The sequence below is a fragment of the Elephantulus edwardii genome, unplaced genomic scaffold (genome assembly GCF_000299155.1).
Source record: "Elephantulus edwardii isolate Elephantulus edwardi_28Jun2011 unplaced genomic scaffold, EleEdw1.0 scaffold00087, whole genome shotgun sequence".
Lineage (NCBI taxonomy): Eukaryota > Metazoa > Chordata > Mammalia > Macroscelidea > Macroscelididae > Elephantulus > Elephantulus edwardii.
In genome coordinates, this window is record NW_006399837.1 from 451472 (window position 1) to 479192 (window position 27721).

Here is a 27721-nt window from a genome sequence, read left to right on the forward strand (position 1 = left end):
TTCCTCCCTGGATCAGTAATCTGCTTCTCCTGCACATAGACAAAGAGCCCGTGATAGATTTTTATCAGAGCATAAAAAGCAGACTGGTCCAAAAGAGAAATGGACACCTCTGACAAAAGAGAATCTTCTGGAAGTTTGTCAAATGGCCATTTCCCCTACTCCTACTTGTAGTCTTTGAGAACAAACAGCTGGAGTTGAGGGTCAGCAGAGTGCAAGTGAGCCAGTAGGCGGGGCCTGTGGTGTCCAAGCTGGTCCCCCCTCTTCCTGCTTGAGAGGGATGGTGTTGGCCTTTTCATTTGAGGAGTCTGCACCTCTCAACATGGTCGAGTGACTCTTCGAGTCCCAGGTGGGCTCAGGCCCAAGGCACTTTGTGTTCCGTTTCTACATTTACCACCTTAGGGAGCTCCAGTAGCCTAGTGGTAAGCAGCTGTGCAACAATTCCAAAGGCATGCGGTTCAAGTCCCACCAGCTGCTCTGCGGGAGAAGCATGGACAAGTTGACTGCCTCTGAGAAGGTCAGCTGTGAGCTTGTTCCAGCTCAACAGCAAACATCACCACAGCCACCTTAGACCACGGTGAGGGCTGCTACTGAGATTGACAGGGTGGAGCGTTGGGGAAGCCAAGGGTGGAAGAGATGGTGCCCTCTGCCCTTGGCGAGCACCTGCTCTCGTCTCACAGGGCCTTTGCTGCAGATCTCCCATGCCTGAGGTACACAGCAGCTGCCCGGGTACCGACCAGGGGCCTATGCAGCATGGGAGGAAGTGCCAGTTAAGAGTCCTAGCTCTACCACTTAACAGTCATACTCCCTTGGTGGCAAGTTGCTTATCTGTCCAATGCAACATTTTATCCATCTGTAAAGTGGGGCTAATAACAGTACCCACATGGTACTGGTGGTGTCCAAATGAAACCAGGCACTGTGGAGACTGCCTGGCACATGGAAGGCATCTAATAACAGTACCCACATGGTACTGGTGGTGTGCAAATGAAACCAGGCACTGTGGAGACTGCCTGGCACATGGAAGGCATCATATAAAAATAACCACCGCTCAGCTATGAATACACCACTCCCCCTGGGAGGACCCGACGCCACCGCTCTGGGTCCAGACAGGCCAGGCCAGAGGCTGCGAACAAGCAGAAATGCGTGGGATCCCAGAGTGCAGCACACAGATGACACACTAATTTTATTCACATTGATACAAAAGTAGATTTTTCTAGAAACAGAGCCAGATAGGGAAAGATTGCACAGCAGCACATGGTGGGAGGAAGCCTGAAGGCGGAGGCAGGCAGGAGGGGAGAGGGAGCCGGGACCTGAGGCCTGACACCCCTCCTGGGCACGCCTGGGGGGAGGGGACACACATGGGGCACCTCTGGGCCAGGAGGTGGAGGCCAGGGGACCGAAGCAGAAAAAGGCTCAGCAGAGAACTGCAGCCCACGTCCTTGGTCTCTGGCCAGCTGCCAGCGCCCAGGAGGGTGCCCGCCCTTCCTGCCTCTGCTTCCTTACTACGTACGCCTCGTGGAAGGGCCAGGCCTGCTCAGAGGGATCGGAGTGGCAGGCAGGGGTGTCACAGCAGGTACACAGATGCTTACATGGCACAGAGGACAGAGGCTGGGTGCCTGCTGAGGGGTGGGCTCACTGGGGCAGGGCCTTGAGGATGGCGTTCACCTCCTCTGCCACGGCGGTCAGGGCAAATTCAAACTGGTCCTGGGGACGGGCAGGAGGAACAGGGTCAGGAGGCAGGGAACCCCTGCTTCAGCCCAGCAGGCCCTTGGAGAGGGGCCTGAGAGTGTTTCCTGGAAACCTGGGGAGTGTTGGGGAGGGGTTGGGTGCTGGTCCAGAGGAGGCAGGCTGCTGCTGATTCTGGGGGTGACTGGAAGTGGGTGTTGGGGAAGGAGGCATGGTCACCTTGGAGCGGACAAGGCCGGGCCGCTGGTCACGCACGTGCTCCAGGGTGGCCGCAATGTCGATCTCTTTCACACCTGAAGATGGGAGCAGAGCTGTTCAGGCGCCCTTCCAAGAACGCTCACAGCCCTGTGGGCTGTGGGCTCCTCAGGGGAGGGGGGCTTACCTTTGGCCATGCGGTTCAGGACCATGTCGACCAGGATGTAGGTGCCAGTCCTCCCAGCACCATCACTGAAACAGAAGGCAGAGGGTCAGGGCCCAGCAGAGGAAGGAGGGAAGGAGTCTGAGGGGCAGAGGTCAGGTAGGGGAGGAGGGAAGAGGGCTGACCACAAAGAGTGGCCTTAGGGGTGCATGCATGGTCTGAGCGGAGGGACCCTGTGAGCCCTGAGGTGTCATTTGGGCAACTGGACAACCACAAAGGAGAGGCCTGGAGACCCTGGGATGGAGAGGGCAGGAGGAAGGGGCCTGGTGCACTCCAGCCTCGGATCAGGCTTCTGTTAAACGCACTCTTGGGTGATGGCCCAACATGCCAGACCCACTACTGCCCAGGGGGTTGGCAGCCAATCTGTCTCCCAAGGAGCAACTGGTGGATTCAAACTGCTGACCTTTAAGTTAGCAGCACAACATACAATGAGTTCCACCCAGAGCTCCCATGGACCCAGACAGTAAGTAGTAATTGCGCTGCCACAGAGTCTGTCGGTGTCTTTGTGTGTGTGTGTGTGTGTGTGTGTGTGTGTGTGTGTTCCTCAACCATTTAGGAACCATTCTCAGTTCCTAGGAGGTTAAAGAAGCAGGCAGCATGCTGGATCTGGCCCACAGGCTATGGTTTGCAGGTGTGCAGGGGAGAGGCCCGCAGCGAGCATGGGAGACTGACTGACCTGCAGAGAGGGGGCGCCCTCTCAGCTTTGTCCCACCCTGTCGCACACCCTTCTCCACGTACCTGCAGTGCACGATGATGGGGCAGGAGCGGCCCCGGTAGCATTTATTCACCTTCCTGCAACAAGAAGTGGGTATAAGGATCTGTGGGTCCAGCACCTGAGCTGGGGGTGGGGACTGAAACCCACACCAGCAGCCTCTCCATTAGCCTTTGCTCCTCACACACCAGGGCAGAGGAGGGGAGAGGCCAGAGGAAACAGAGTCAGGACAGGAGGCAAAGAACCAAGGCTTCTCTTGGTGGCTAGAGGCTTGCCTTACTTACGAGTCATGTACCCAAGCTATGCATCTGAAACAACTAGCTCAGCCTCTTTGAGCCTCAGCTTCTGTATCTGTAAAATGGGATAATGACAAGTTCCACATTTCTCTTTAGGGTTTTTACAATGATGACATATCCACAGGTAATCTGTGTAAAGAGCTAACGGAGTTGGGTAGTTTTGGGTGGGGGAAGACAACCTTTCAGCTTTGGTCTTACAACCTAGGTGCTGTGTGACTGAATGGTACCATGTCTGGGGGCTGTTTGGACCTCATATCCTTTGCTGCCTCTGATCAGGGTCATGGGTTTGCTCTCCTTCAATGGTCCAGTCTCCTTTGGCCTTTCCCCTTAAGACTCTCTTGCTTTGAGAATCAGGAACAGACCTATGATACCCTGTCTGGGCCCGGACGGGGGAGAAGCACTTAGGGCGTCATCAGGCCATTTTCAGGGGAAGCTGGGAACTTAGGCTTCTGCTCTGGCTTCCCTAGGCTTGTAGGGCCAGGAGACTGGATGGCTTACAGGAGTCCATTTATTGCTTCTGACAACCTACTAAAGGGGTCAGATATGGGTTTCAACTCGACAGCACACAATAACAATGTCTTTTTAGAACATTGATTAGGGATGAGATTGAACAAGAATCACAACAGTGGCTCCAAATAATTGGAATAATTTTTCCTTAAAAAGCTTCATGAAAACGTGTCATCAAGTTGGAACTGACTTATAGCTGATGCCCCATCATTGCATTTCTGAGGTTGTAAATCTCATAGGAGGAGATTAGCTGCTGGTGGATTTGAACTACCAGAGAACCTTTGGCTTGCTTGGCAACGCATCTCCCTGCAGACTGGGCCACCAGAGTCCCTCATTTAATGATGATGATGATAAGTAGTAGGTGGAATGAATAAATTGAGTGTTTATCCAGTTAATCAATGAATGCCAGGAACTTAAGCTAGATTTGATCTGTTTTATCCTATTAAACCTCCAACAACATCTAAAGCATGTGTCTTCATCCTCATTTCATAGGTACAAACACCAGGAGGTCAAGGAACTTGCTCAGGGTCACTTTTTAAGACCTCCTTTGCTTGAATGAGCTCTGGTGGCCTAGTCCACATAGAGAGATGAGCTGTGAACCCAAAGGTCACGCCTCTCAGTTGGTTCGAATCCACCAGTGGTTCTGAGGGGAAGACGGCCAATGGCCTGTGGGACTTGCAACTTAGATTCTGACTCTACAGAAGTGAGACTGTTTATATTTTTAAAATTTGTGACCTTCACGACACTGCATTTATTAGGCAGTATGTTACTTGTCTGATCCTGATCAGATACATTGAGATTACATGATCCCAGTCTAAAGCAAAGAAACATAACATCTTTTTGTTTACTTGTGCAGGCTTAAAGCAAGGTGTACTACTCCACTCAGAATTTGAAAATGTGCAAAGTGGGCGTTAGTTATAAGAGCCCTGGAATTGTTTTCAAGATGCCTGGGCCTTAGGTACCTGGGGTCCCAATCAGAAACCATTTTGATGGAATTCTAGTCTCCCCAGCTCTTTTGCCCCCACACCTGCGCCCTTTGTTCAGTCAGACAGGGGCCAACAAGGCAGGTGGAGGCTTTCAGTGCTGGTGGAGGCCCAGCAGAAGCTCTGGTGACAGACTTCTCAGCTACCTGTCTAGGGGAGAGGACAGGCTGGAGGCATAGCCTGGTCTTTGTTTTAATGTCAAAACAAATAAAGTCTCTTAGCAAGCTTCATGTCCCAGCCCCAACACACATACACATGCACACAAACTGTTCCCAAGAACCAGAGATCCTCCCACACTCTTTTTGTTTCTTCCCTCAGCGTCTCATCCCACCCAGCTCTCCCACATGGCTTGTCTGTGCTGTTTGTGCAGCAGCCACACCTGCCAGTGATCACTTTTCTGGAGTGCAAATACTAGCTGCAAAAGTGGCACTGGCATCTGTGAGGGAGAAAGGGACAGACAGAGGGAAGAAGGGAGAGAGAAAGGGACAGACAGAGGGAAGAGAGGACAAAGAGTGAGGGGTAGAAGGAGGAGAGAGGACAAACAAAACAAATGGGAGGAAGTGAGAGAGAAGGACACAGAGGAGGACAGGGGTGTCTGCAGCATGGTCTGGGGCATGGTCTCCGGCTACCTTAACTGTGGACACGTCTTCTAGGTCATCAACAACTGTGGGACCAATATAAGAGAGCACTTTCCACACTGTGAGAGATGTTAGTGGAGAAAAGGTGAAGAGACTGACACTGTTGTGAAGTAACTGTAGCAAGGTGTAGTCAGAGGAACCCTGGAGATGGAGGCAGAGTTAAAGATTTTGTTTGCTGGATAATTGAAGGGAAAGCTGACTTGTAAGTGGTCTGACATCAAGTTTGCTGGATGATCAAGGAAACCAGAAATTTATCTGTGCTGCTGAACTGAACCTGAAATTTCACTAATTGAGGAATTGTGCTTTTGAATCTGGCTTGGGACTGCTGGACTAAACCTGTATTGTGTTATAGTCTTTGTCTCTCTCCTCCTCCCAAACCTGTTACCCTAATAAACCCCACAACTGTGAGTAAATTCTGTGAGTCAAGCTGCAGTGAACATTGAACGCAATGATTAGTAGGAATAGGTGCAGGAGCACGTAGAGTGGCATGCCTGACCATGTAGTTATGTTTGTGGTTACTATAAATATTATTTATGGGGATTATTCCCCTTTGTGAAGTAGTTGGAAGTCAGACTCGGCCTTCCTCATGTTACACACAGACAGAAGAGAGAAGTAGGTAAAGACAAAACTGTAGAGAAAGTTGTGTGCCATTGAGTTGGAACCAACTTATAGGTGACCCTCCAGTGTGCTTTCAGAGACAGTTAATCATATGGGAGGAGATTGCCCATCCTTCTCCCATGGGCTACTGGTGGATTTGAACTGCATGCCTTTGGGTTAGCAAGGCAATTCCTTACCACTAGGCCACAGGCAAGTAAACAGAGACAAAGAGAGGCAGAGATGCAAAGACGGGAGGAGAGGAGAGAGGAGACAGAGAAGGGGAGAGGTGCAGAGGAGACAAGGCAATCCAGGGAAATAGTGGACAGAGGCAGAGAAAGAGCAAGAGAAGGAGAAAATGGGCGGCACACACAAGAGTGGAAAGAGAAGTGAAAAGCTTAGAAAAGGACCAATGGGGCGGAGGAAGTAAGAGAATCAGGCTGGCGACCTTGAGAGCAAACAGGACGATGACTGGAGCTGAGAGATGGGAAGCAGCGTCAAGCGTGGAGGGAGAGGCAGGGAGGAAGGTGACATAGAAATGAAGGGAGCCATTCAGGGGGACTGGGGGTGGTCGAAGGAGGGAGAGAAGGGGTCAGAACAAAAGCAAGAGTGAGGGGGAGACTACAGAGACTCCCAGAAACAGAGATGGGGTGTGAGGAGGAAAGATGGAGCAAGAGAGGACGCATCAGCAGGCCTGGTGGGAATTCTGGAAGGGGCAGACAGTGGACAGTGGAAGGAGGCGTGACTTGGTGAGGATCTGCCAGTCTGGCCAACACCAGCCCATCCCTGGGCCCGCGGTCCCCACCTGCGAAAGTCCAGCAGGGGCCTCGTGGAGGCCGGAGTGCCCTCTGCCGGCCAGCTGAGGAAATGGAACTGTGTGAGGGTGCGCGTCTCCTGGGTCTGCACGTTCTTCAGGTAGAAGCTGCGCACCAGAAAGTCCTCACACCAGATGTGCTCCGACACCAGGTTCACCTGCGGAAGAGGGGACCTGGGCCTGAGCAGGGCGGCGACCACAAACACCAGGAACCCTCCAGCCTCCACATCCAGACCTCGCTTTCTCCCTCTCTGCAAATGTCCCAGCTCCCAGGCCAACACAAATTCAAAATTCCCTGGCAAGTTTCCGCACCCACCTGTCCCAGCTGTCTCTGCAGCAGCCTGTCTGTAACTACTGCCCAGGGCAGGTGCTGGCTTTGCCAATTAGACACACTACTATTTTACACTTTTCTTTCATTGGTCTTCTCACGGAGCGTAGCACAAGTGCCATGCTCCATGCACCATAAAAACTGAGATGAAATGCCATAATGTTTTGATTAGGTTTTTTTTTTTTTTTTTTAAATACTTTAGGGGAGCTCTGGTGGCCTAGTGGCAAGAAACTGCACTGCAATCCCAGAGATATGCGGTTCGAATCCACCAGATGCTCTGCCAGAAAAGGAGGGGCCATCTCCTCCTGTACCAGTCAGATCCAATTTGACGGTACATACACAGAGAAAATAATAAAATAAAAATTAAAAAAAAATACTTTAACAGTGAGTAAGATCAATACATACAAAACCCAAACCAATCCAGCTTGAGCCACCCTCCTCTGCTGTCTGCTGACTATCGAGTGTTAGACCTTGTCACCAACATGTGGATTCCAGCTCACAATGACCTCGACCTCGCAGCAGAGGCCAGAACTGCCCCCCAAAGCTTCCGGGGCAGCAGTGATTGTGAGGGTCGCTCAGCACTGGAAAATGGCTCATTCCCTTACACACAGGGCCAGTCGGAGATGGAACTAACTTGGAGACAAACTAACTAAACAGTCTTTATGGAAGCAGGCTGCCACATCTTTCTCCTCCAGAAACAGTTGGCGGCTTTGAACAGATAATCATCTGGGTAGCAGCTAACTGCTTAACCACTGCACTACAAGAGAAAATGATAAGAGTTCATCTAGTCGTGAGAAGCTTCTGATGTCTCTTATCTCAACAGAGAATGATCCTTACATCTGCCCAGGATCTGGTTTCCTCTTCTGCGGGAGTTTTCCCCTCCCCACGCCCTCTCTGGATGAAAAGATTTGTTCCCATTTTCCATCATCAGCATGTGGGACTCGTGACATTTCTTTGTTTTGTCTCCAGGAAACTCAGAACTAAGGCTCAATTGAAACAGGTTGTTCCCTTGATCTTGGATCTATTGTCTTCCCTGTCTCGTTTATTCTTGGCTCTTAGTTTCTTACCTCGACTTTGCTGGTTTTAAAGCTTTAATTCTGTACGCTGTCTTTTAAACCCAAACCCTTTACCAACTGAATAACTTCCAGTTCATCGCAACCCTGCGGAACAGAGTAGGAGTGCCCTGTATAATTTCCAAGGTGTGACCTTTACAGAAGCCAGCTGCTACATCGTCTTCCCGGGGGTTTGAAACGCCAGCTGCTTAGCAGACAAGCACCTAACCACCGCACCACCAGGGCTCCTTCGCTTCCTCATACACTCCTCACATTCTTTTTTCGGCATAGACAGGACACACATGTACTTGTAGAAATGTTTGTGGACTTATATATGTTCATGTATTCACGAACACTCCACCATCCCCTTTCCCTCCTCCCCTGTCTCAGTTTCACAGTCCCACTAACCTCGTATACATGGTAGAGGGAGGAGCCCTCGTCTGGCCAGTAGCGGTCACACTGCTTGACACCATCCTCCACCAGTGGGGTCAGCATGACGATGACGGTGCAGCCACTCTCCCACACCATCTAGGGACAGAAGAAGCCACGGTCTGTACCCCTTTAACCTCACTAACACCTGGTTAATCTGGATGGCCGTAAGGCCATCTAGTCCCCAGAGACATCTCCTTCCAAGAACCCACCTGCCAGAAGTCTGCAATGGTGTGGGACAGCGGGCCCTGGGTGGCGATGTAGGCTGGCATCCGAGGGTCGTGCTCAATCTGAGGGCAGGGAAGATACATCATGAGTCAGGAGAGGCCTTCTACTGCAGGGAGGCCCTGGTTAATGAGAGTGAGAGGGTCTGGGGAGCCTGATCCCCTTGTTTTCATGCCAGGATACCCGGATGGAATAGTGGTGGCCACCGTGAATGGAGTTTATACATCAGGGCTCAGGGAAGAAGAAGGATGGGGCAGAGGTAAAGGCTGGAGCCAGGCCACTCACGATGGGGCTGGCGTTGATGTAATCGCTCCGAGAAGGGCTGCTGTCCACCTTCAGCTTGATGCGGGCATGGTCATCTGCACACAGCCCACCCCAGATGTCCGCTCTGGTCATTGAAATCCTGGCACCCTGCCACCCATCCTGAGCCAGGAGCTCAGACCCTCCCCCCAGGCATATTTAGAACACCCCATAGAGGGGGCTGGGCTAGCTTGGCCAGCCAGGCTCACTCACAGGGCAGGAAGTCAGGGTGGCGGTTCTTTTTGAGGTTGCACTCCCCCTGGGCGGTGGCACAGGTGTTCGGCTCTGCCTGGTAGGCACACAGGGCCTGCCACTCCTTAGCCAGGCGGTCCCGGTTCCGCAAGTGGTCCTCCATGTATGCCTGTGGGGTCACCACAGCCTGGCTCGGGCCTGCAGGCCAGCCCCGCCGCTCACACCACCCTGCCGTGCCCCGTCCTGCCCCAGCCCAGTCCTGACCAGGATCATGTGCCCTGTGGAGATGTCCATGTTGGCCTGTGCTGGCTCCTCGCACCAGGAGGGCGTACTGCTGTGGGAGCTGGGGCTGGCCTGTGCCGCGTCACTGAACTGGGAGGACACGCTGCTCACACGTGAGGGCTCCGGCGGACCCTCGGACCGATTGAACAGGGACTTCGTGGCCATGTGTTGCCGGCAGAGGTCCTGCAGGATAACCAGGAGCCCAGGGTCCCCTAAAGCCTTTCCAGAAGGGTCCTGGGCTCAGTTCTAGGTCTTCACTGACTTGATGGGGAACCCTTATGTCCTGGAGTAGGGCCTTCCATCCTTGTCAAAGCAGTTCTGCATGGGTGGTACTTAAGACACCCTTAGACACTACAGAGCAGAGGCCAGACCTCCAGAACGTCAGCACTGAGAACTTTCAGAATCTCTGTTCCCAATTCCCACCCTATCCAAAATGCACCCGTACTTGCTCCACGGGAGCTCCTCCAGTCTCTGCTAGAATAGCTCTCAATTTCCAGCTCACTCGCCATCCATGTTCCAATCCCACCCCATGCAAGACCTAGATTCCCAGAACCACTCCAGTTCCTGTCCTCAGCAAGTTTCTGGGGCTACACACCTGGTACTCAAACGTGGTGTCCCCATGCGCGCCCTCGGGCCCCAGGGCTGCCAGGCGCTCCTTGTCCCGCTGCCGTGCATGCTGCCGCATACACAGAGCCACGGCCAGGGCCACCAGCAGCCCAGCCACGCCCACCAGGGCCACCAGAGTAAGCAACACGGAGCGCATGGGAGAGGTGCCGTGGGCTGGCCGGGGAAGGACTGCGGCAGCCTCCTCCCTCTGCAGGAACAAGGGTAGAATCATGGAGGCTGCTCCTCACCCCTGCTTGTGCCACCCTGCTGGGACGTGCCCTGGGAAAAGCTGGGAGGGCAGGAGCTTGCTGGGACAGAGAGAAGCACTCGGAGGAACTTAAGATTCCCCTTTTCAAATGTCAGCGCGCTAATTCAACCACACTTCAGTGCCAGAGATTTGGTTTTAAAAGTGGAGAGAGCAATGCTCTCTCTAAGGAATTGAAAAGTAGAAAGTGAGGCATCAATGTTGGATGCAGAATGGAAATATATTTTGAGTACAATGTCCTTTCTGCCCAAGGACTTCCCTTGTAATTTTCTCCAGAAGGCCAAGGGCATCTCAGCTAGTTCTTGCCAAGGATACAGCACTATTATAGAACTCAGCGTGGTCAGGGAAGAGGAATCACTGTCGCCATCTGCTGGTCCTAAGGAAAACTGCACGGGGAAGGGGTGGGTGCTTTGGCGAAACTAGCAAGGCGGCCAGGTAATGATGCTTCAGCTCCACTTCTCCAGTTCTGTCAGGTGGTAAGGGACACCAGCCCTCTGGGGCTTTGAATCTCCAGGTAGCTCATACCTGTCCCACTCCCGTCTGCAAGATCCGGAGCCCTGCCTGGGCCTCCAGTTCCGATTTCACCAGCCCTATAGAGAGGATGTGAGTCAGGCTCTCCAGCTCCACATGGGCCACTCCTTACGGTCCCCATCCTATGTCATGCTGTGCCAGATGGCGGGAGGACCCATGTAGGCTTGGAATATATCAGGGGAGCATCATCCACAGGCCTAGGTCTATCCCACGTGGACTGGGGCCAAGGCCAAGGCCAAGGTTGAGGTCAGGGCAGTATTTACCAGCTTGCTGGGTCACATCAGCCAAAGACAGGTTCTGCTCATTGTGCCGGATGCGAAATGTCAGGGCTGGTCCCACCACACTGCCAAATTGGAGCTATGTCACTGTCTCATCAACCTGAGACCCAAGATTCTAGGAGCGAGTCTGGAGCTGGGCCTGTCCTCATTAGAGAATGAGGGTGCAGCTCATCCAAGATGCCCAGCAGTGGTGTCTGAGGCCAGGAAGGCATCGGATGGGGCTAGATGTACAGCTGGAAGCATCTCTCGGACCCATGTTGGCCCTTTGCCCAGAACTCTTCTCATCTTTCTCCGGGCCCCTCTAGCCACTTCCTTCTCCAGCTATCTCCTAGATCCCAGACACCCCAGCAAGACACCAGTCCCACCTGATATTGATAAAGCTGCCCGAGGACATGTGCACGTGTTCAGCCAGGAGCTCCAGCAGCTTCACGCCTGCAGCCAGGCTCAGCGGCCTGGAGGTGGGGAGCAGACAGAGGAAGACAATTGAGGGCCCCACTCAGTCTCTTCTTGTAATAGGCCACCCCTTGAAGTGCGGAGCAACCCATCACCTCCCTCTTTCCTTTACATCTGGATTTTGGTCTGCTGCTTCCTGCTCTAGGAGCCTGGAGAGATGACCCCAGCAGGACTCTTACTTCTGGTCAGTGACGATGTAGCCATATTCCTCGGCAGAAGGCCGAGCAGAGGGTTGCCCTGCCATTGTGGGCTGGCTCTGGCCCAGAGGACTTTTCTTCTCCAGCAGGACAGGTGTGACAGGGAGGTCAGCAGCCTTGGAGGACTCTGGGGAGCTCAGTACTTGCTGGGCGTTACTGGAGGTGGGGTGTCCAGGCAGGGGGGCCGTGGGGGATGGGGGTGCTGCTGTGTTTGCACCCTGTATCTCCTCCTCTTCTGTTGTCTGTTTGGAAGAGATCAGATCAGTGTGACCAGGCCTGGACTTCGATGTGGAGAGTGGGGAGAAGAGGGGAGGCCTACTTCTTAGACTATTAGTTCCCACAAGAGAGTTTAGGACTTGCTTGTCTTTCTTCCCTGGGGTCCATGACAGAGCCACCAGCAAATTGTAGCCAGATAGATGAGTGAATGCATAAATAAATGAGCAAGAGTGGGCCTGGATTGGGATGGGATTAGACTCACAGAGAATATACCCAAGCAAGGGAAACTATGGTAAGGGCGAAATAGCTTTTAGTGCTGTCCAACGTGGCCAAGAGCTCTCTCTTCAAGTTACAGGGACCGGGAGCCTGTCTACTTCAGCCCTGTTCTGCTCAGGCTCCTTGGAGGATGGTTTGAAGGACAGCAGTGAAAAGAGCAGCCAATGAGAAAGCCTGACTCATGATCAGCTTCTGCACCCAGCTGGGTCCCACTTGATGTGAGACTGAGGCAATGATTCACAGTCTGGGCCTTTGGCTGCCCCATTTGCAAGATAAGGGGTTGGGTATGGATTAGGGTTCCTGATCCGGAGACAAGAGAGAGCACTGTGGGGCACTTTAAGGATCAAGGAGATGCGGGGGACTCACTTTCTTGATGTCAGCTCCAGCATTTACCCCACCTGTAGGAATTGGGAAGGGTGAGAATAGCAAAAGGTCAGGGTTGGCCCACAGGACACAGTGGGTGAGAGGGCTTCTGCGGTGGCCTCTTTTCTCAGACACTGGCCGAGCCCTCTTATTGGTCTGACTCCAAGCATGGTCTCACTTCCCTTCTAATTGTTTTTTCTAACCCCTCCCTCTGCCACTGGCCACAACATTCAAAGCTCCGCTTTGTTCTATGCTTATTGTTTATTGGTTTCTCCTTAGCACTGGACACATTATCGTTAACCATTTTTCTGGGTGTCCTCCTGGCTGATCACATCAACCCTTGGCTTCTTTTTCTGTTACTTCTACCCTCCAGTCCTCTCCTCACCTGACTCCTCAACTCACCACACTGCTCTTTGCTCCTTGGTCTTGGCTGGCAGTGACCCTGGGTTTCAAAAGAACTCTTTTCTTGTGACCCTAATTTTCCCCCTCCAGGCTGCTTCGTGTGGTCATGAGAAGAGAGGAAAGAGGTTGGTCCCTGCCAGGAGTGGCTAGTCCCTCTGCCTGGACACTTACCCAGGTTTCTTCCTGCCCCCTTGGGCTGCAGCTGCAGCAAGGTCAAGAGGGTAGATAGTTGTTCTGGGGTCAGCTGACGCAACTCCACTCCATAGCCTGCCAGCACAGCCGCCAGTCTCTGCAGAGCGACATCTGCCAGGAGCCAGACACTGGGCTTAGTGCTCATGGTGGGATGAACTTACGGGATGCAGATGGGTGAGTGGAAGATGGGTGAGTGGAAGATGGGTGAGAATTAGCCTTTGGAATGTCTCAAACACCAGGATAAGGATATCCTCCCCTTCCTTGTACACAAGGAAACAAAAAAACCTTCCCGGAGACCAAGACTTCATGTCAGGCCCACCTGGACACGTTGACTCTCAAGGGTCATGCCGCTCCATTGTATCCCCAGGGCCTAGCACAGATCAGACTGACTGTAGGCACCAGATCAGTGCATGAATGATATTCTGGGCATGCTAGTAAGTACATGGACAGATGGGAAGATGCCCCAGGTGGCCCCCACCGGCAGACAGGTGGGTGCTGAGGAGTCTGCTACCTGGCGGGACAGCTGGGAAAGGCTTCTCTCCACGAGCCCCTGGTCCTTCCTTCTCATAGCCCTCCGAGGAATCTTCTGCAACCTCCTGGTTGCTGCTCCCTTGCTCTGGAAGCCTTGGCACCCTGGCCCTGCTGGGCGCTGGAGGCTTCTGGGTCAGGTAGAGCAGCCCTGAATCCTGGAAAAGCTGAGCAGGTGAAGGCCCTGGAGGGTCCCCATAGGAGAGGCTAGGGTGGGCCCCAAACATGCCCTTGGAGGCAGCTCTGCTGAGGAGGGCAGGGAGTTTGGTCTTGGGCAGGGGGCCGACACTGACCATCCCTGGGGAGCTCTCTGAGCCCTGAGAGCCATCACGGGATCCAAACTGTAGGAAACCAGAGATCCCAGTAAGAGCAGAAGTCAGGCTGGGGGACTGAGTGGGGCAGGACTGGAGTCCAGGGCTCACCTGGTGGAAGAGGTAGGGTTGCAGCAAGGCGGTTTCATAACTCAAGGCAGGGTGAGGAGGCTGTGGGGGCAACAGCAGGTGCTCCAAGAGAGGGGGCAGCAGCTCAGCCTGCAGGGGGGACAGGGAGGAGCCTGCCCCAGCTCCACCCCCACCTGCTGAAGGCCGAGGAAGGAGGTGCTGGGTTGCAGGGGCAGGGCCAGTGGGCATGCCCTTTGAAAGCAGCTCCCCAGGGCCAGGTCTCCTAGACGCTAAGCCAGATCTGAGGAGGAAAGCAAAAGCAGAAATAGTGGGAGTCAGACAGTCTTTACATTGAGACTGGGTCTGATGTCATGACAATTGAGGAAGCTTTGGGGGAGAAGGGAGCAGCACTGGGGAAGAGACAAACAGCCCGAGCAGATGTCCTATGCCTTCATGATAAACATGCCTAGGTCCCCGTCCCCCCCCGCTTACCCCCAAGCTGCAGAGGCTAGAGAAGCAGAAGGCTGGGGCTGGACAGGACAGAAAAGTAGATGAGGGCATCGGAAACCCCTCTGGATGAGTTGTGGCTGTGTTCCTCCAGTGGCCTGTGTCTGTGGTGTCCCCTCAGCTGACCCTCCACATGTGTATATTCAAGCATTCAGGATTGCTCTTTCTTGTGCCCTTTCACGCTGGATTCATTTGTGTGCTGTGGGCCTCAATGGATTTCCTCTGCTTTGCAGGGTCTGAACAACACCTTAAGAGGTCTTAACCCCCTAAATGATGGTCCTGTGCCATATTTAACTTCACCTAGTAATAAAACTTTAATTGAAAAGTAATTTAAAGCATTGAACTTTAATGCCCTTGTTTTGCTGGATCCCCAGGGATGAGCTCAGTGCCTATTGAGCGTGTGGGAGTCAAGAGAGTAACCATTCCTGAGCTGCTTTTATCTATACAGTTTGCTGACATTGACTCTTCTTTCCTCTGTCCTACAGGACAGCCACAGCTCACCAGCCTTGCCATGTTCAAGTTGAGAAAGGCTTGCCTACCTGTCCCTTGGATAGGGTTGTGGGGGGCGAAGCCGGGGGATGCGCTCCATCTCCTGGGAAATCACGTACTGAGTGAGATCATCATGCCAGGACAATCCTGCCAGGGGACAGGATGTGGTGAAGTAGACTCCTGGGGCATCTTGAGGGCTACCTCTTAAAGGACCAGTGGGGAATTGGAACAGTGCCTCTCCCCTGCCACACTGAGTGCATTGCAGGTATTGTAGGGAGGATCTGGAGACCTGACGGGTGACCTGATCTGTTTCCTCTTTATTCCCTTAGGTACAGACTTTAGAGGGGGACAACCTATGTTTGAATCCTGCCTATACCACCTGCAAATTTTTCGACCTTGGGTAAGTAACCCAAGTTTCTCTAAACCTCAATTCTCTCATCCGTAAAATTGAGGTTAACACCTTCTAAGATTTTTTTTTTAATTTTATTTTATTATTTGTTGTGTGTGTACCATCAAATCAGATCTGACTGGTACAGGAGGAGATTTTCCCTCTTTCTCCATCAGAGCATCTGGTAGATTCGAACAGCGTACCTCTGGGATTGCAGTGCAGCTTCTTGCCACTAAGCCACCAGAGCTCCCTAACACTTTCTAAGATTTTTGTGATAATTAAAATATTAATAGAATAGATCAAATGCTTATAATATGCCTGTCACTTAATGAAATATTATTATTTAACATTATAATAATTACTGCTTATATTATTGCCCTTTTTGTTGATCATAATTTTTACATTTTTTAACAAATATTTTAAAAAATTATTATTTTTGTGTGTGTGTACCATCAATTTGGATGTGACTGGTGCAGGAAGAGATTGTCCCTCCTTCTCCAGCAGAGCATCTGGTGGATTTGAACCACACACCTCTGGGACTGCATTGCAGCTTCTTGCCTCTAGGCCACCAAAGCTTGTCTAATTGTTACATTTTTCATGTGAGACTAATAGGTATTTTCTGGGGCTAGTGTGGAGATAAGTTCAGAGACTTTGAAGTATTAAAAAACTCTAAAGCATAAAGCAATTAATGTGATCATCATTCTTGTCATTATCATCACTATCATCTTGTGCTGAAGTAGCTCTTCCTGTTTACCCTTCCCTCTCATGAAATTGTTCTTAGGAATGATTGGTCACATATTGCAAAGGAATCATCTTCCTTTCTCCACCTTCTGTTTTGAACGTATGATTAATGCTGCTCTTAACCCATATTCTAGAATCTACCTCCATGCCAGATCTCCAGACTGTCTTCTTGCCTATGAACACTAGGCAGACTATTTGTGCTCCTATTTAAAGGCAATTCTTTCATTTACGCATTGAATTCTTACCTACTCAAGGCCATCTTGTCAGAAATTCCTCCTATTTCCCACTAGTTGGATGGGTGTGATATTCTCCTGGCTGAGTGTCCCCTACTCCTGGCTCTTGAGCACTCTGCCAATTTCAATGAGTGGGGCTAGACACAAAGTGATGTAAGCTGGCTTTTCCCAAGAGCTTCTTCTACAAGTCTCTGCTGGGTCTTTCCAGAGTTCAAGCATGAAAGCTTATCTCTAGGACCCCCCTTCCACACTTATCTCCTTCTCCATCAAGGTCTGGGAAGATGAGATTCCAGAAGTGAGAGTGATAGGAATTATTCATGATTAGTGTTTAGGACAGGAGAAAGCCTATGCTTCAGGTCACTCCCCTACCCAGACGTGACCAAGTCTCTCTCGTGCACCCAGGTCTCACCTTGGGACATGAGCTGTCGGAGCACGCCTTGTAAGCGCTGGAGAACTGGAGAGGTGACTTGCAGAAGGGGCCGGACCTGCCCCACTCCCACCTGACACTGTCCAAACAAGCCATCTAAGAGCACAAAAGGTGCCTAAGGCAGGTGCCTGGAGAAGAGGCCCTCCAAAGTCCAGTTTGAAAGCAAACAGAACTCTTGCCACCTCTTCTGGCTTCAGAAGATCTTGTTTCTCCAGCCCCTTCGCGAAGCCCAGGACCCCACATTCCTCCCAGTCCTCTTCTCTTTACTTTCTTACTATGTTCCCACAGCCCACCCACCCCTTCCTTGTGACTCCTGGTCTCACTCACCCTGAATACAGACTTCAAGGTGGGAGCAAAGCCTTCGGTCAAACAGACAACCTGGAGTGGGACAGGTGAGTCGAGGCTCAGACACCACAGAGTGGACATCAAGAGGGACAGTTAGGCTGGGAAAAGGAGAACTGGGGCCCGCCCTTGTAAGAAAAGCTTTAAATAAAGAGGCCTAGCGTTCTTACGAGAAGGCAGCAAGGGGCTTGGTTTTGGAGTTCTGGCATCTGTGAACCTACATCCTTTTCCTAAAAGCCTCGGTTTGCTTAACCTTCCAGGTGCACGGGAAGAGAGGTGGTGGGACATCCTATGCCTGCTCTCACAGAATTACTGTGCAAGAGTTTTGGAACAAATTACGGGGAAACCAACTCCGGAAGTAGAAATTGTAGAGAGCGCACAGGCACACACACACACCCCTCCGCACACCATTGGGCATCTGGCCGGACACTCAAAAGAAAAAGGAGTGATCCAGGCCACACCCCCGCTATTAGCAGCGGGCGCTGTCCATGGTGCTGAAGTACCGAGCCGGCCTCAGCTAGGGGCTCTTCAGAGGCAGTCGTGCGGCAAGGAGGGGTTAACAGGGCGAACTGACCGCTCCGCTCTGTCCCACTGTCCACCCCGAGCCACAGGAAGTACCCAGCGCTGGCCTTCCAGCCGAGGTGGGGAAAGAGGGCGCCCGATGGCGGGGCTGTGCCCGGTCCACCGTGCGGCTCCCTCCCCCCACCCGCCCCCAGCCCGTGAGTCAGCGCTGACTCCGTCCGCCCGACGTGAGTCAGCACCAGGCCCGGCTGTGGGGAGGGGCGCGGGAGGGGGGACCCTTCCCTCGGCTTCCTCTTCCGCTCCCTTCCGCAGCTCCCCTTCTTAATGGACACGGAGACCAGGACGCAGCAGTCAGACTCCTCTAGTCGTAGAGAGAGGCCCTGACCCTTGTCTTCCCAGTTCTCTATGGGAACCGGACCGATGCCCACGGCCCTGGACACGGAGTTCCAGGTTCTGTCTTAGCTTCATCTTGCAACGCGCGGCACCTGCCTCCACCCGCCTGGAACCCTGGAGCTACTCGCTTCTGCTGTGGTCTCCTATCCCAGCTCTAGGTCTCCCAACGTACATACACCCCAAATCTTCCTCCGGAACCCACAGTCTTCCCCTGCAACCGCTTCTTCTAGGTCCCGCCCCCATCTTCAGAGCCCCACCTCCGGCCTACGCCCCTTTCCCTCCCAGATGCCCTCCCATCCTCATGTCAGCCTTTGCCCCAGCCTGCGCACAGATTCTACATGAGCGTCCCACTCTGGGACACTCCCCTTCTTCCCCCTCCCCCAAGTTTTGCCCCCAGTTCCCTCTCCCCTCCCCCCAGGTTTTCTCCTGACCGTGGGCACTAATGGCGTTGCAGCCCCCTGGGCGGTTGCCCAGCAGCAGGAGGCAGAAGAGCAGCCGGAGACCCCCGGAGCCCCCAGGTCCCCCAGGCCGCCGCGGGCGCCGCATCCTTCCCGGCTCAGCGCGCTCCCTCAACCGGCGAAGCCGCAACGACGCTGGCCGGAGCCCCGCAGAGGGACCGAGGCGGGGCCTGCCACTCCCACCCACCGGGCGGAGCCTGCACGCCCCTCTTAAGGCAACCCGGCCAATCGCGGGTGGATGGTGACGACATTCCCACCCACGGCTCTTACGCAGATTTGCGTCACACGTGGCGTAAGAGCCCCATGTTGAGGGGGTAACTACCCATCCTTCCTACCCACCCCACCAAATAGTAGACACATCTCTAGAATTCCCAGGTGATCAAACTATTTCCTATTATTAAGGTTGGTAAAAAGGTTATAGCTGGCTGGGGGCTCAGAAAGATACAGTAGGAGATAACTTGATAGAGGACTGTTAACCTTACATTAAGGAGTAGAAAAAGGAATAGAACAGGAACTCTTATACATTTTAATCAATAGTGCCGGTATCATCCTTAAGACCAGGAATGGTTAGTCAGGTGTGCCTGGATTTCCGTTCTAGTGATGCTGTATACTTGGGCAAGTTGCTTAACTTTTCTAAGACCAAATTTCCTGATCTGTAAAATAGGGATGCTAATAGAACCGACATCACAGGGTATAGTCTTGAAGATGAAATGAGTTCAACTCTGTCAATCAGCTTTTTCAATAACCAGCATATATCATGAGATACATTGCATACGTTGCAGCTTTTGGTATTGTTTACGCTCCCTTTGTCCTGACCTGCACCTAGCCAGGGGATCTTAATATTAGGGTTTCTACACTTTATTCTCTGAGTTGGCAGCTGTGGTACAGTCAGTCCTTTGATGAGATGGGATATAATAGTATCAGTTCCATGATGAAATCTGCTATAAACAACCAACAAGGATATTTCTTGTAGATATGGCATAAAAGTAAATCATACACGTGTGCGCAGGCACATACATGCACACATCTGACACCTCTCTTGTATCTCTGGGGGAGCTCAGGTGGCCTAGTGAGTAAGGAGTTGCACTGCCAAACCAAAGGCATATTGTTCAAATCCACCAGCTGTTCTGATGGAGAAAGATGGCCGTCTCCTCTTGTGACATTTACAGCCTCTGAAAACCTGCTGGAGGGTCAGTGTCTACTTTACATACACCCCTCCCCAGCAGAGTTATAAGTCAGAACTGATTCATAGCTGACCCTCCAGAGGGTTTTCAGAGGCAGTAAATCACACAGGAGGAAATTGCCCTTCTTTCTCCTGCAGAGCTGACAGTGGATTAGAATGGTGTGTTACCGGGTTGACATCACAACTCCCTTCACACTAGAGCACCAGAGATTTGTGTATACATGTTTTTCTTTTTTTCAGATGAAGCAGGACTGGCCTTTCATTTCTGAAATAATGGGTCTTTGGAGCCCTATTTTGTTGTTAGGCGCCATCAAGTTGACTGCGACATTTAGCCGGCCATCCTCTGAACAGCAGATCTGAGCCTTGCCCTATCCTGTGCCATCCTCATGATCTCTAATATGCTCAAGTCCATTGTTATGGTCATGGTGTCAGTTCACCTTATCGAAGATCTTCCCCTCTGACTTCCCACCTTTTCTAGCATGATGTCTTTTTTTTAAAAGGCTTACATCTCTTGATAACATGCCCAAAGTAGGTGAAATGAAGTTTCACCATCTTTGCCTCTAAGGAGCAGCCTGGTTGCACTTCCTTGAAGACAGACTTGTTTGAAAAGCAGTGAAACATTGTCTGATATTGTGCTGGAGGATGAGTCTTTTAACTTGGAAGGCATTTCAAAATACACCTGGTGAGGAATTGCTTCCTCAAAGCACTTGTTGTTCATTACTGTTGAGTTGGAACTGACTCATAGCTGATTCTTCAGTGGGTTTTCAGAGGCTCTAAATCACACAGGAGGAGACTGCTCATCTTTCTCCTTTAGAGCAGGTGGTGGATTTGAACCACCAGCCTTTGAGTTGGCCATGCAATTTCTTATTCATTAGGCCATTAAAGCTCAATGTAGAATGTACTTTAATGACTTGACTAGAGAAAAGCTTTCAACCAATAAAAGAGTTTCATTTGCTGATGTGATATAACAAAATATGAGAAGAAACAGTGCAAACATACATTAACAATCAAAATGTGGAAAATACAAAATATGAGTTTGGAAAACTGTTGTTGTTGTTGTTATGTGCCGTTGAGTGGCCTGCGACTCACAGCAACCCTATGTACAATAGCTCTAAACCCTGCTCTAGCCCATGTCAATCTCACTGTCTCTGAAACACCTATCCCCATTACCCTAGTTACTGCATCAATCCACCTCATCAGGGGTCTTCCTCTCCAGCGCTGTCCATCCACCCTCCCAAACATGATGTCCCTCTCCAAGGACTGATCCAGCCTTGCAACATGTCCAAAGTATGTCAGATGAAGCTTCAGAATCCTTGCCTCCAAGGAGCAGCCTGGCTCCACTCTCTTTAGGACAAATGTGTTTTTTTTCTCCTAGCAGTCCATGGTATATTAAATACTCTTCTCTAGCACCACAGCTCAAAGGCATCAATTCTCCTATAATCCCTAGTCATTGTCCAGCTTTCTGACGCATAGCAAGTAATTGCAAAGACCATGGCCTGTATCAGGTGCACCTTAGTCTCCAGACTGACATCATTGTTCTTTAATACTTTGGAGAGGTATCTGTTAGCTGACTTTTCAATGCAATTAATTTTTTAATTTCCTGGATGCTGGTACCAAGATTGTTGATTTTAGAGCCAAGCAAACTGAAGCTGTTAACAATCTCAACCTCTTTATCACCCATCGTGATGCTGCCAAGAAGTGTCAAAAACCAAAATGGCACACATAAGGATCGATGCGTCCTAAATATTAGTGAGCTGAGATGGACTGGTCTTGGCCATTTTGAATCAGACAATCACATGATTTACTACTATCCTGGGAAAGACAAATTGAAGAGGGATGGTGTCATATTCATCATAAAAAAGAACATTTCAAGATCTATTCTGAAGTACAGTGCTGTCAGTGATGGGCTAATATTCACATGCATACAAAGAGGACCTGTTACTACAGTTATTATTCAAATATATGCACCAACCAATAAATCCAAAGTTGAAGAAGTTGAGGATTTCTACCACCTTCTGCAATCTGAAATTGATCTAACATGCATTTAAGATACATTAATAATAATAATCATGACTGGAATGCAAAGTTAGAAACAAAGAAGGGTTGGTAGCTGGAAAATATGGCCTTGGTGACACATATGAGACTGGAAATCAAAAGACAGAATATTGTACAATCTATGATTTATTAATTGTAAATGCCTTTAAAAAATAGAAATGCTGGGGAGCTCTGGTGACCTAGTGGCAAGGAGCTGCAACTATAATCCCAGAGGTGCACGGTTTGAATCCACCAGATGCTGTGCCGGGGAAGGAGGGACAATCTCCTCCTGTACCAGTCAGATCTGATTTGATGGTACACTCACACAAAAATAATAAAAATTAAAAAAAATAGAAATGCTGGCTATACACATGGACCTCGGTGGAATACACAGAAATCAAATTGACTATTTATAGGAAAGTACAATGGAAAAATCCCAATATCAATAGTCATACCAAGGCCATTAATTGCTCATGAGCAAATTGAACAAAATTAAAAGGAGTCTATGAAAGCTAGAGTAAAATTTTTAGTTTATCCTGCCTAAATTTTAAAAAATATTTTCAATAATAGTTTTGCTGCCTTGAACACTAAAGACCAAAGACCAGACAAGTTACGGGATGACATCATACATGAAGAAAGCAAAAGATCATTACACATATAGGAAAGAAGCCAGCTATTTACTCTGCTTATCTGTATATGCTTCTGCAGAAGTATTTTTAAAGCTGATAATATTAAAACAATGTTATGACCTTAAGGATAACTGAGATCACTAAAGTCCCTGAAAATGGCTACATCTGATAATAAATAAATCAATAAAAATATACATGAAACAAAGGGAACATAAAAAAATATACCAGCAGAGAGTCTAAAACTTGCTCTTGAATGTAAAGAAGCTAAAGTAAAGGGGGGAAATGATTAAAAGGAGAGTTTAAGAGAATATTTCAAAGGGTAGCTCAAGAAGACTAATCAAAATATTATAACGAAATGTACAAAGACCTGGAGTTAGAAACCCAAAAGGGAAGAGACATTCAACATTTGTCAAGCTGGAAGAACTAAAGAGCAAATGCAAGCCTCAAGTTGGAATTCTGAAGGGTTCTATGGGTAGAACATTGTGTGATATCACACTACCTTAATGAACAACAGACCTGAACCTTGTCCTATCCTGGGCTATCCTCACCATCTCTGACATGCTTGAGCCCTTTGCTGTGGTCACTGCCAATTCATCTCATTAGCGTGGTCTGCTTTTTGCTGACTCTCCCTCTTCCCAAGCCCCAAGCATGATGTCCATTGCCAAGAAATATCCTTTCCTAGTAACATGTCCAAAGTATGAGAGACGGATTCCTTCACAATTCTGTTTTCTTTTGGTCATAATGATCTTTATATTCTGAAGCCATTACAAGTGTTATATTCTATGCTGTAATAACACAGATACTATTGTTTTATTTATGGCTATCATCAGCTAACCAATCTGTCAGCCATAAATAATGAATCAGTATGGATTCATACCTCATCCTTTCTCTTTTCCGATTCCAAGTAGCTATCCAGATCTACCAATAAAAACTTTCTAAAGAGTGGATTCACCTTCACTGATGTCATTTAAGGACACTTTTTAGACAGCCTCCTTCCACTTTTGGCTTACAGTACAGCAGCCTCCGGAATATGCCAACAGAGCGCCCTGCTTCCTTCCACTTTTGAATGATGCCTGGATTTTGTGCAGACTCATGTATAAATTAAACATATGCTCCTTCTTACTCTGTTAGCTGATCATGGAGAATTCCTCTTGAGACCATAAATAAAGTTGTGAATGAGGGAGAGAATCAGTAGGAGTTTGAGTTTCCTGCATATGCAGTTCACTTGTTTCTTTCAAACCTTCTAGCTCATCTACATTTTTGCATTTAACATGGAACTACAACAAACCTCTGATTTTATTATTTAGTTGATCAGATAATACCTTGTTCACATTTCTTTCTGTCTCATGGCCAAGTGTTACTCTGCAACAGGGACTGATAGAAAACCAGGAGTTGCTTTTTAAATGGAGAATAGTTGGGGTTTGTACTGCTAGGGCTTGTAGGGAAGGTTCACAGAGCACCTCAGGCTGCTATAGACATTTTCAGCACCACAGAGACAACGCAGACAACGCACACATGCTCACTCATTCTGTCTGGTCAGAACCAACTCATAACAGAGCCACCAGCAGGTTTTCAGAGGCTGTAAATTGCACAGGAAGAGATTGCCCATCTTTTTTCCTGGGAATAGATAGTGGATCTGAACTGCCTACATTTCTGGGCTGATAGCAGCACTCCTTACCCATAGACCATGAGAGCTGCCTATCATGACCCCTGGATCCTAATAATTAAAAGATAGGACTGCTTGTTTTCTTGTATGGAATTGCTGCAGAAATTTTTCTTGCTTCAGGCCACACGGGAAACCTGATGGTTTGTTAGTAAGTGGGTCAGAACAGCATTCGGTGAGTGTGTTACATGTTCCACAGAGGCCTGCTTCATAAGCTCACTTTTCTGTTGTGGTAGGTGGCGTGAAGTGAAGCAAGTTGTCTCTCAATTTAGAGAGGGCATCTCAACAAACTACAGACCACTGAGGCTTTAGAAATGTAACAGATATGGCAGAACTCTGAACTTTCATAGGGACCTCCTTCTGTCATTGGAGTGCATGTATCTCATTATGGTAACAAGAGTACTCACTACATCTTACTTTTCACATCTAATTAGTGCAATGTTGTAGGTGCTATTGAATTGGCTCTAACTCTTAACAACCCTTTTTATATCAGAATGAAATGTGGCTTGGTCCTGTGCCATTCTCACATTGTAACAATGAGAACATTGGTGTAGTCACTGTGTTAATTCATCTTGTTGAAGACCTGCTCCTTTTGAAAAATAATGGACTCAGGGTCTTCCTTTTTTTGCAAAATAGTAAATCAGTATAATTTTTGGTGGGATACAATAGTAACAAATCTTTCCACATTTCTATAGAAAATGGAAGAATTGGCACAATCCTGAAATCAAATATGGTATATTGTTATCTCTGCTATATCTAAATAAAAGAGTGGACATACTGTTGTCTTTGCTAAATGAACACTCACTGCTTCTGATTGTCTTCCTTGGTAAGAATGGAAAAGAAAGCATTTTACTAGATCAATGTTGTATAGTAGAGCTAGAATGCTATTACATGTGGTTTATTTTTTTAGTAACTATATTTAAAAAGCACTACCCATCTAGTCTTTGGAGAAGGATATCATGCTTGGAAGGGTTGAGGGACATTGCAGGAGAGGAAGACCCCACATGAGATGGATTGACACAATCACAGGGATAATGAGGCTAGGTGTGTCAGAGACAGTGAGATTGGATCAGGATAGAGCAGGGTTTAGAGCTATTGCGCATGAGTTGCTATCAGTCACGGCTGACTTGATGGGGCATAACCACCACCACCACCACCACCACCACCACCACCACCACCACCCATCTGTTAGTTTGTCATATTATGTGGCTTGTATTGGTACTGTGATGCAACAGCACTGATATTTCAAATACACCACCACCCATCTGTTAGTTTGTCATATTATGTGGTTTGTGTTGGTACTGTGATACCACACCACTGATATTTCAAACACCAGCAAGGTCACTGTTGTAGCTTACAGATTAAGAAGCAGGATTGGCCCTCTACTTTTGAAACAACAGGCCCTCAAAAACCCTAGAATAGCAGCAGAACATTGTTTGAAATGAAGCCAGAAGATGAGTCATCATGTTGGAAGGTACTCAAATCATGATTAGGGAAGAGCTGCCTTCTCAAAATAGTCTACCTACTGATGTGGATCGAGTAAAGCTTTCAGGCAATGGAGGGGCTTCACTTACTGAGGTGGCATGATTCAAAATGAGGAGAAACAGCTCCAAACATCCATTAATAATTGGAACATGAAATACACAAAGTATGGTTATAGGAAAACTAGAAGTTGTAAACAATCATGTGACCTACTCTGCTGGGAGCAACAAACTGAAGAGGAATGGTGTTACATTCATCATTAAAAAAGCTCATTTGAAGACCTGTCCTGAAATATAATACTATCAATCACAGGATGATATCCATATACATATAAGGAAGACTTGTTAGTACAACTCTTATTTAAAAATACTCACCAAATACTAAAGCCAAAGATGAAGAAAAGTTCTTTGTTAATGAAACAGTTGATTCAAAACTATCAATTTCCCAGGAGAAAGATGTGGCATGCTGCTTCCATAAATACTTAGAACCTTAGAAACATTATACGGCAGTTCTGTAAGTTCTCCAGGGCAGTTTTGTCCACTAAGGTTGTTGTGAGTGAGAATCAGTAGCAGTGAGTTTGGATTTAGTATTTATTTAATTTAGTCCAGTGTCTTCTCCTATTTTTATCAACCAATAGCTTTTTTTACTTATTATTATATTTTAGTAGTTTTAATGAACATTTACAGAAATTTTGGGTTCTCATTCATTCATTGTTGCCAACTAATAGCTTTTTAAAAATATTTGAAAGGGAGATTTCAAAGGGCAGCTCAAGGAGACAAAGTGAACTATTAGAACAAACTGTACAAAGAGCTGGAGTTAGAAAACAAAAAGAAAGAGAAAGAACAGAAGGTGAAAGAATTAAAAAACCAAAATCAAACCTTCAGTTGCAACATGGAAGGATTTCATGGGCAAAAATCTTGAGTGATAGAGGAAGCACAAAAAAGAAAATGGATATATAAATTTTTCCAGTAATTATAAAAACACTCAAACCAAAACAAAACAGAAAGAATATACAGAGTCACTGTACCAAAAGAATTGGTCGAAACTGAGCCATTTCAGGAAGTAGCATGTGATCAACAACCAATGGTCATGAAGAAAGTTCAAGCTGCACTGAAGGTATTGGGGGGGGGGGAAGGGCCCAGGAATTGATGGAATACTAATTGACATATTTCAACAAATGGAAGCAGCCCTGGATGTGCTCACTAGCCTATGCTAAGAAATTTGGAAGACAGTTACTTCATCAAATGACTGAAGGAAATCCATATTTACTCCCATTTTTAAAAAAAAACGGGATCCAACAGAATGTGGAAATTATGGAGCAATATCATTAATATCACATGCAAGTAAAATCTTGCTGAAGTTTCTTAAAAACAACTGAAACAGTACATGAACAGAGAATTGTCAGAAATTCGAGCTGGTTTAAGAAGAGTCTGTGGGCCTGATATCAGTTGGATCTTGGTGGAAACAGAGAATACCAGAAAGATGTTTACTTGTGTTTTGTTGACTATGCAAAGACTGTGTGTAACAAAACAGATTATGGCTAACACTGAGAAGAATGAAAATCCCAGAACACTTAATTGGGCTCACAAGAAACCTACACATAGACCAAGAGTCTGTTTTCCCAACAAAATAAAGGAACATTGTGTGGTTTAAAATCATGAGAGATGTTCATCAGGGTTGTATCCTTTCTCCATACCTATTCAATCTGTATGCTGAGCAAATAACTTAAGAAGCTGGACTAAATGACGAAGAATGTGGCATCAGGACTGGAGGAATAATCAACAAAAACTTGCATTATGCCGATGACACAATCTTACTTGCTTGAAAGCAAGGAAAGAGAACTCGAAGCATTTACTGCAGAAGGTAAAATACTATAGCCTTTGATAGGATTATATCTCAACATCATGAAAACAAAAATTCTCATTACTGGACCTAAGGCAGCATCATGATAGATGGATAAAAGGTTGAAGTTAAAAAAAGAAAAAAAGAAAATGTTGAAGTTGTCAGTGATTTCATTTTACTTGGATCACAGTCAACACTCATGGTAACAGCAGTCAAGAAAGCAAAAGATATGTTGCATTGGGAAAATA

At 48.5% G+C, this 27721-nt stretch overlaps 1 protein-coding gene across 2 annotated transcripts; it reads right to left on the bottom strand.

Annotated features, from left to right (window-relative positions):
• Window positions 1-1629: 1629 nt before the first annotated feature.
• Window positions 1630-18728, bottom strand: PTPRN (protein tyrosine phosphatase, receptor type, N). Of its 2 annotated transcripts, XM_006890252.1 has the most exons (23): window positions 18614-18728; window positions 17253-17303; window positions 16908-17021; window positions 15187-15283; window positions 14183-14441; window positions 13744-14101; window positions 13212-13343; window positions 12638-12673; window positions 11766-12018; window positions 11499-11585; window positions 11119-11198; window positions 10850-10914; window positions 10049-10267; window positions 9436-9636; window positions 9193-9340; window positions 8965-9038; window positions 8667-8744; window positions 8434-8553; window positions 6637-6803; window positions 2840-2893; window positions 2066-2130; window positions 1903-1976; window positions 1630-1701 (listed from the first exon to the last, which is right to left on the bottom strand). In XM_006890252.1, the coding sequence occupies exons 1-23, from the start codon at window positions 18726-18728 to the stop codon at window positions 1630-1632; spliced, it is 2919 nt and encodes a 972-aa protein (XP_006890314.1). The 2 variants fall into 2 exon arrangements, with proteins under 2 accessions (XP_006890314.1, XP_006890315.1); XM_006890253.1 differs by lacking the exon at window positions 11499-11585.
• Window positions 18729-27721: the final 8993 nt, after the last annotated feature.